This window comes from Hordeum vulgare, chromosome 2H (genome assembly GCF_904849725.1).
Source record: "Hordeum vulgare subsp. vulgare chromosome 2H, MorexV3_pseudomolecules_assembly, whole genome shotgun sequence".
NCBI lineage: Eukaryota > Viridiplantae > Streptophyta > Magnoliopsida > Poales > Poaceae > Hordeum > Hordeum vulgare.
Genome location: NC_058519.1, coordinates 530505836 through 530514990, shown reverse-complemented (window position 1 = coordinate 530514990; position 9155 = coordinate 530505836). Strand labels below are relative to the sequence as shown.

The window sequence follows — 9155 nt, the reverse complement described above, 5'->3', positions numbered from 1 at the left end:
CAACTCCCTATTCACCCCAAAATTTCCGTGAATATATTCCAACTTTCGGCGGCCGAGTAAAACTCACTCTCCCTCCCGCGCCGCATTGACTCCCGCCCCCGGCACCACTGCTCCCTCTGCCGCCACTGATGACCTCCCAGCTGACCGAAATGGATAGCCAACACCCCACGCTTACCCCGCCAGCCATCGGAATCCACCCACGCACCGCCCCCATAGCTAAAAAAAATTGGGGATGACAAAGAACCACCGGATCCAAGCGTCGCCTCCAACCATGCCAATGGTGTCCGGTGTGGCCACCGCGTCTTCGGCAACGAACGCCGCCTTCTCGCCGCTCCTACCACAGGCAGACACGTCGCTCGCCGAGGCGGCCGCCAAGAAGAAGTCAAAGAAGACCGCAACGTCGCCTAGTCCAAGGCCTACGCCTCGTGCGACAACTCCGGCTGCCCCTATGTGACTGGTTCTGCGCGAGCGGCGGCCACAACCGACAACAAAAAACATGGCTGCCAAGTGCTCGATGAAATGCCAACAAGGTAAAAACCTCATGTCCCATTGGAATTCGATAACGATAGTTCTTGATCGATAGTGCTGGTTTATAGCGCTTGCTTTGACATTATAGAGCGGAGATGAACACAGTCGAATTCCTCGCATCATTGGAGTCCTCGTCCATCGTTTGCCTTGATCATCTAAACTATGATGACTCTTTTTGAGATCATTCGACCACCCAAGACACGGAGGAGTCCAAGGAGGAGGTGGTGGAGGAGGTGGTCGAGGTGATTGAAGCAAGCATCAAGGCCGCAAGGACCTGCACCCAAAACTACAACCAAAAGGAAGACACTGCGCTCTTAGATGCTTGGTGTGCCATCTCCATGGATGCAACTGTCGGAAGGATCAAACCAAGACCATGTTTCGGGAGAGGATCACCGACTACGACGACACCTCCGTGGATGTGCGATCAAGTCGTACACAAGGTTCGCTTGGGCATCGTTGGAGCACCATCGATGACCAATGCAGTCGATGGTCCGGTTGCATCGACCAAGTGAACTATGTTCCACCGAGTGGTATGCAAGTGGCGGAATATGACCCCTACATCTAAGAGCTATTCAAGCATCGGAACATCAAGTTCGTCCACAAGCCCTTCACTTTGCATCATTGCTACAATGAGCTATGCAAGAATGAGAAGTGGATCCAAAGAACTACGGAGACCACTCCGAAGAGCTCAAGGTTGAGCGTATCCATTGAGGAGGACGAAGAGGTTGATGAAGATGCCAACGATAGACCGGAAGGAAACAAGATTGCAAAAAAAATAAAGAAGAGGAATGCATTCGGTGTCACTTAGAAGGATGAACTTGTGGCAATGATCGAGACAAAGAAGGTGTTGGCTACCGAACGCAAAGAAGACAAGATGGCGAGGTGGAATGAGAACAAGGCCTTGAAAGATGAGAAGTGGAAGACCAAGCTGGCGGCCGAAGAGAGAAAGTTGAAGGCCGAAGAGAGTAGTGTTGCACTTGATGAGGAGAGGATTCGTAATGTGAAGAAGGCCGAAGAGCATGCTATCATGTTCATGAATCCAGACACAATGGATGAAACCGCAAGAAAGTATTGGAAGCTCACTCATGAAGAAACCTTGGCCTCTCTTCGGAATATTGGTGGTGGTCGAGTGGGTGGTGGTGATGGTGATGGTGGCCGAGAGGATGGTGATGGTGGCGAAGAGGGTGGTGGTGGGGGTGATGGTGGCCGAGAGCATGTCGACGTAGATTTCTCTACCGGTGACCTCGTTTGAGTGGTGGTGGCCGAGAGGGTGGTGGTGCATGTCAAAGATTGGCTCGATCCACAACATATACATGCTATGTTTGTGGTGATTTTGAATCAAGCATTGTGTTTGAAGTGATGTCTTTTGGATGAACTTTGCATGTTTAAATTTCAAAAACAAGGTAATGAAACTTTATGTTATGACTATTGTAGCAATACATGCTTTCATTCGGATGGTTTTAAGATATGAATTATATAAAAATTGTGTTTGTGCGGTGAATATTAAAAACGATCATAAATTTTATTTTACTCCGTAAATTATAAAGGATCGGCTAGGTCCGGCCATCATTAGTGGAGTAAAAACTTCAACTTTTACTCCACTAACTTCTAAGGGGTCGGTAAGAAATGCCCTAACTAGCTTAGCCAGAGCTTATCCTAGTGGGAGTACTTGATTAGATGATGCCCAGATCCTTTAATTCATTTTCTTATCAAATACTCTAATATAACCATTGTGACAAATGAATGATTGTAGAAAAAAAGAATGCATGCAATACTCTGTGAGATTACACCACAAGCGAGATGACCTGCATTGTGTCAGTTGCGTACCGCACGCACCGGACTATGGCAGGGGGACGCGCCGTGCTGCAGCTTGATGAGGTTGTAGTACATCCCCGCGCGGCCGAGGGCGACGAGGTCGCGGTGCGTCCCTCTCTCCGCCACCCTCCCGTCCTTGACGACGGCGATCATGTCGGAGTTGTGCACCGTGGATAGCCTGTGCGCCACCACCACGCACGTCCTCGTCCCCTGCAGCATCCTGTCGACGGCGTCCTGCACCAGCCGCTCCGACACCGTGTCCAGCGCGCTCGTCGCCTCGTCCAGCAGCAGGATCCTCGCGTTCTTCAGCACCGCCCTCGCCAGCGCGATCCGCTGCCTCTGCCCGCCCGACAGCTGCGCCCCGCGCTCCCCGATGTGCGTCTCGTACCCGCTCTCCATCCCGCTGATGAACTCGTGGGCGTTGGCCAGCGCGGCCGCGCTCCGAACCTCCTCCTCCGTCGCCTGCTCGTCGCCGTACATGATGTTGTCGCGGATCGTGCCGGAGAAGAGCGTCGGCTCCTGGCTCACCAGCGCCACGTGCGACCGGAGGTGCGTCAGGCTGTACCCCCGGATGTCCTTGCCGTCGATCAGGATCGAGCCGCTCCGCACGTCGTAGAACCGCTCGATCAGCCCGATCACCGTGGACTTGCCCGACCCGCTCGGCCCCACCAGCGCCACCGTCTTGCCCGCGCCGATCTCGAGGCTCAGCCCGGCGAGCACCGTCACCTCCGGCCGCGTCGGGTAGCTGAAGTGCACGTCCCTGAACTCGATGGCTCCCTTGATCTCCTTCTGCATCTTCTCCTTGTCGTCGTCGGACTCGCTTGCGCCGTCCATGGTACCGGCCTTGATCGCCGGTTCACGGTCCAGCGTGTCGATGATGGACCGCACCGCGTCGCCGCCTTGCGCCAAGTCCGACGTCAAGCTCCCGGCGTCGGCGATGACCCTTCCCATGCTCATGAGGATGAAAAACACCTGGAACAGCTGCGTGGTGTTGATTTGCCCGCCGGCCATGAGCTTTCCCCCGTACCACAGTGCGAGCGCCGTGCTCGATGTGGCGTTGAACTGGCACAGGCACAGGCAGAAGCCGGAGAACCAGGACTGCGTTATGGTGTCCTTCCTCGGGCCCACCTGCGCGGCCTCGTACAGCTGGAGCATCCGCCGCTGCGACGAGAAGGCGGTGATCGTCCGGTGGTTCACCACGGCCTCGCTGGCGAGCTGGCTGCCCTGCACCTGCGCCTTCTTGGCCTTCCTGGAGCCGGCCGTCATGAGCACCTTCTTGAAGTAGAAGCTGGCGATCACCATCGGCTGCATGGCCATCATCACCAACGCGAGGCGCCACGACACGTAGAGCGCCAGCGCGAATCCCAGGGACGCCGTGGCGCCCGCCTGCACCAGCAGGCACATCCGGTCCCCGACGAGGGACCGGACCTTGGTCGCCTGCGTCGCCAGCCGCGCGCAGACGGCCGCACTCGAGTTCTCGTCCTCGTCGAACCACCCGACCTCGAAGGAGAGGATCTTGGCCAGCATCTGGTCCCGGACGCGCTCCGTCAGTCGCTCGCCCATGACGCCGAAGTTGTAGTGCTCCACGATGTTGGCGGTGATGCAGACGATGGCGATCGCGAGGAAGATGAGGGAGTACACCCTGGTCTTTGCGCGGATGAGGTCGTGGTCGCTGAGGAAGTACACCGCCGGCAGCGAGCCCATGATGTACGAGTACAGCGGCATCACCGCGCCGAATATGACGGCGCCAGCGCACCCGAGCAGAGCCTGCTTCCACTCCGGGCGGTTCATCTTGAGCAGACGAAGATGCAGCGACTTTTCGGGGTTCGCCGCGTGCGCGACGGGGACAGCGAGCTGGCTGATTTCCACGGTGGGTTCGGCAGACCGGAACGACGACACCGGGCTAGACCGGAGCTCGCCGGCCGGCAACGCGATCTCCACGCTATGGAACTTCTCCTCCTCCTCTACCACACCGGGGCCGTCCGCCCGCGCCACGGACGAGCTCTGCAGGTGCACCATCTTGGCGTACACGCCGCCTTCGCCGCCGTCCATGCCGACGAGCTCGTCATGCGTGCCGAACTCCACCACGCGGCCCTCGTCGAGCACGGCGATCGTGTCGGCCTTGCGGAGCGTCGAGAGGCGGTGTGCCACGATGACGGTGGTCCGGCCAACGGACGCCCGGTCCAGCGCGTCCTGCACGGTCCGCTCTGATTCAGAGTCCAGCGCGCTTGTCGCCTCGTCCAGGAGCAGTATCTTCGGGTCCCGGATGAGCGCGCGGGCAATGGCGATCCGCTGCTTCTGGCCTCCCGACATCTGCGTCCCGAACTGCCCCACCTGCGCCATTTTCAGTTCAGTCAGTATACTGCAGCTAGTGAAGGACTGCAGCTAGCAAAATTGTTACGGTGACATACATGCGTGTCGTATCCATTGGGCAATTTGGTGATGAACACGTGAGCGTTAGCCATCTTGGCCGCGTCGATGATCTGCTCCGGCGAAGCCGTCTCGTTCCCGAAGAGTATGTTCTCCCTGATGGACGTGGCGAACAGCACGGGCTCTTGGCTCACCAGGCCGATCTTGCTCCGGAGCCACTCCGCGTTCAGCGAGCCGATGTCGTCGCCGTCGAGCAATATCTCCCCGCTGTCCGGTCGGTAGAACCTCTGCAGCAACGCGATGACGGTGGACTTCCCGGACCCGCTGCCGCCGACGAGGCCGATGGTCGCGCCCTCGGACATGGTCAGGTTGACTCCGTTCAGCACCCGCGTGTCCGGCCTCGACGGGTACGTGAAGTGCACGTCCTTGAACACGATCTGGCCCCGCACGACGTCCTTGGTGGCGCCCTTCTTGCCGGCCTCCTTGAGAGGTGGGAGCTTCTCGATCATCCCCCGCATCCGGGCCGCCGCGGCGGAGGCGTCGACGAAGTAGCGTAGGTTCGGTAGCGCCGCCATGATGGAGCTGCAAAAGCAGAAATGATCGATCGAGCTGTTGCTCCAAGGTCGAAAGGGAGGGCCTGGATTGTAGATTTAAATTGGACGCTTACATTCCTGCCAAGACGATGCAGATGGCGGCGGCGAAGACGTGCCCGCCCTGGGCGTGCTGGTGGATGACGAGGACGCTGCCGAGCCAGGACATAAAGGACCAGACGGCGTAGATGGCGCCCATACTCCCGATGACGGCGCCCTTGATGAGGCCCTGCTTGATGCCCAGCGCCGTGCTCCGCGCCAGCGCGCTCCTGAACCGCTCCAGCGTCTGGCGCTCCCCGTTGTAGGACGCCACCGTCCGGATGGAGGAGACGGCCTGGTCGGCGATGCCGCCCGCGGCCTCGTACGCCGCGCGCGACTCCCCAGCCGCGGTGACCATGCGCTTGCCGAGGACTATGCTGGGCACGAAGAAGAGGAAGGTTAAGGGGAGGCCCGCCAGCGCCAGGCGCCACGCGAACACAAAGCACACGGACATCGCGCCGAAGAAGAGGGTCACGTTAGCCAGCACCATGGGAAGCTGAAAACCAAGCATGTCAATTGTGTGTCGTGTGTGTGTCAACTTTCAAGGGAGTGGCCAGACCAACCTTCTCGCTGAGGAAGTCCTGAATGGTGTCGGCATCGTCGGAGATGGTGGTGATGATCCCGAAGGTGGTGGACTGCGACGAGGGCGCGGCGTCGAAGAAGTGCACCTCCTGCCGCAGCACGGCCTCCAGGTACAGCCTCCTCATCCTCGACGCCTGTCGCTCCGCCGTTCTGGTCCAGCACACCCCCTCTGCACAGGCGACATGGATCAGAAGAACCATTTAGCCCGAGTAACAAAATCAGTTTGACTCTGCACGTAAAACGGACGGTGCTTACCCAGGAAAGAGCATGCGCCCACTGCAATCGCGACATACAGCAACCGGAGCGCGAACTTGTCGACATCGCTGGAGCTGAAGGCGCTCCCGGCGCTCCCGGCGGCGCCGTAGCTGTTGATGATGTCGCCGATCACGAGCATGAGGAGCGGCTGCATGATGCCGTCTCCGAAGCTCCCCAGCACGCCCAGCATCATGAGGCACAGGTCGTGGGTGTCCGCGTACCGGACCATCTCCATGAACGACGCCTTCCCTGCCGCCGCGTCCCCCATCGGTTGATCTTGGTCGATCGATTCCAAATGATAGTTTTCTCAGGTATTGTCCTCCGATCATGGGGCGGAATACAGCTACTTATCAGTAGTAGCCAGTGGTTGCCGTCCTCCAATCAGATGGCACAGCTGAGCCGCGCTTCTCGTCACGTAGCCGAGCGTCGGATGGAGGTTTTCTGAGAGAGGAATATGCTGGCCACTGGACGATCAGAGTTGGACATTTGGTGGTGCGTCCGACTTTCGTCGCTACTCCAGAGTCCAGACCCGGCGAGATCGATGCGGCCAAATCGGATTCACGGAAGCACTGACGAGTGCGTACTTGCTCAATCGCATCTACGTACGTACGTACACCGAGAGAACGCGCCTTGTTTACTCGGAGATGTCTGTGAATTTGAGTACAGGTGGTTGAGCCTGCTGATCTTCTGTTGGTGGTTACTTCTCAAGTAGAGGTCACCTTAGAGAAAGACAGCCTTTGCATGATTGAGTCTTTCGTCCACAATGAACTCTCGTCAATGCATGCATGTACTCTCTGTCATACTCATATCTATCATGTACGTACGCTGCCGGCCTTTGCTTGTCTTTTTCCTCGTGTCCCGCAGATCCCTATCCACGATCTCGTGGAATAGGAAAACGGTAATGCTACATCTATAAAAAATGTGAGTAATGCTACATCGGCAAAAAAATGCTACATCTACAAAAAGTTATTTAAACTTTTTCACAAACAAGCTGAAGTGGGGATTATGATTGATAACCGAGGGATAAAGGTAAGGACAACTTCAATGGAGCGACTCAAATCGTCCGCCTGTGTCCGTTTTGGTCGGCGTAAACAAAAATAAAGGCTCACCGCACGGACCCAAATCCAAAACGTGTCGGCGCGGACCCAAACCCAAAACACGTCCGCACGGACCCATTTCCGATTCAAAATTACGCGTGAAATGCGTCGGCGCGGACGCAAAGCGGACACGGCGCGCGCCTTTTCATGTCCGCGCCCGTCTACACATGACGCTCGGTCAAAGCCAGCGTGGTCTTTATTAACGGTCGACCGTTCATCGCGGGCCCACATGTCAGCGACCCACATGCGTCCTTTTTTGATCCGAGCGTGCGGGGGGCGGCTTCATCCTCTTCCATAAGTCGCCTCCATCCCCATCTAGTCACCCCTGCTCCCCTACCGACGACAAACCCTAGCCACCACCACCATGGGGTTCTCTCCGCGAAAGACAGGGGGAAGTCCCCCGTCGTCCCTGTCCGCGCGAACCCGTCATCGGTGTCTTCCCGTCCGGCTCACCAGCGGGTCAGCGTACCAGTGCACCAAGCGAGGTGGCACTAGGAGCACCGCGTCCCCCTTCCCTACACTGACATTACGCTATCGTGTGACTAGCATTTGGATCCGAAGAGGATCCCAGTGCCGACGGTGCCGCGGTCGGCGCCGGCGCATGTGAAGGAGGTAAGGCACCGGCGGGAGCAGCTGACGCCAGAGCATCGGCGCAACCCCGTCTACATTGTTGACTCCCTTGACTAGGAGGCCTAGTTTGCGTGGAGGCACAAGGAGCAGCGCCGGCGTGGTGTCCGTGATGTGGTGGTTGGACCGCTGTCGCCCCTCGTCGTGCGCGAAGAAGACTAGGAGGCGGGGGCGGTGAGGGAGTTGTGGACTACGGGGTCCTCGGATGGTCGGCCCATCTCTTAGGGGCCGACCATATGGGCCGTATTATTGAAGACCAGGCTGCATCGTATTCAAGAAGGAAAGCTCCGAAGACTAGCGTATCGTCCAAGTTGAGTAGTTTAGATCGATACGTTTGCCCCCGACTTGAGGTCCGTTGTATGTAACCCTAGGGACCCCTGGTATCTATATAAACCAGAGAGTTTCCTCTCCATAGGCAAGTTGACTCATCTAGGGTTTTAGCTCATACGATCTAGAGGTAGATCAACTCTGTACTCCTGATACACCATCAATATAATCATGCAGGACGTAGGGTTTTACCTCCTCAAGAGGCCCTGAACCTGGGTAAATATTATCTCTTTCGTCTTCTGCAAACCATCGATCCAAGGTCCACAGTTCGGGACCCCTACCTGAGATCCGCCGGTTTTGATACCGACATTGGTGCTTTCTTTGAGAGTTCCGCTATGGGATCGTAAGCGGCCGAATCAGTAACGGGGACATCTTCGTCCCCGGGCAGGTTCTCATGTTCGGCACTTCATGCTGCGCGCCGAACCGACCGGCCGCCTTGGCCAGACCGAAGGCTTCGTCCCTAATCAGGAGATAAGGATGGGGAACCTAGAGTTCTGTGTCGACTCCCGAGGCGATCTTTTCCTAGCTAAGATCACGGTTTTGTCGGATGAGCTTCAAAATCCCGAAGCCTTGACTCACGTCTCTTGTCCGGCCATGACCTCGGTTCCCTCTTCGGAGAGCTGGCTTCGAGACCGGATCTGACCTTGGTGCCCGGGCCACTTCAAACGTCCATTGCCGAACACGCATCCCTCACAAAAGCTATGGAGGTCAGCTCCGAAAACCATCAAGAGATCGATCTGGACAACCCCTCGATGTTAAACAAGACACTCGATCAGATCCAATCATTCAAGATCATGGAAGACCCAAGTCCGGCCTATACTCAGACCGGTCCAGATGCGGATTATGATGAATTTTACTGCCCACCCAGCACCCACTTGGTAGCCACCGTCAAAGACTTAACCGACGTATTGGATTACGCCTCCGA

General features: G+C 57.2%; 1 protein-coding gene and 1 pseudogene across 1 annotated transcript; one reads left to right on the top strand and one right to left on the bottom strand.

Annotated features, from left to right (window-relative positions):
• The first annotated feature begins 271 nt into the window (after positions 1 to 271).
• LOC123428602 lies at positions 272 to 1888 on the top strand (annotated as a pseudogene).
• Positions 1889 to 2192: 304 nt separating this feature from the next.
• LOC123430432 (putative multidrug resistance protein) lies at positions 2193 to 6632 on the bottom strand. Its single transcript, XM_045114304.1, has 5 exons — positions 6180 to 6632; positions 5906 to 6093; positions 5381 to 5838; positions 4755 to 5295; positions 2193 to 4677 (listed from the first exon to the last, which is right to left on the bottom strand). The coding sequence occupies exons 1-5, from the start codon at positions 6445 to 6447 to the stop codon at positions 2344 to 2346; spliced, it is 3789 nt and encodes a 1262-aa protein (XP_044970239.1). The 5' UTR covers positions 6448 to 6632; the 3' UTR covers positions 2193 to 2343.
• Positions 6633 to 9155: the final 2523 nt, after the last annotated feature.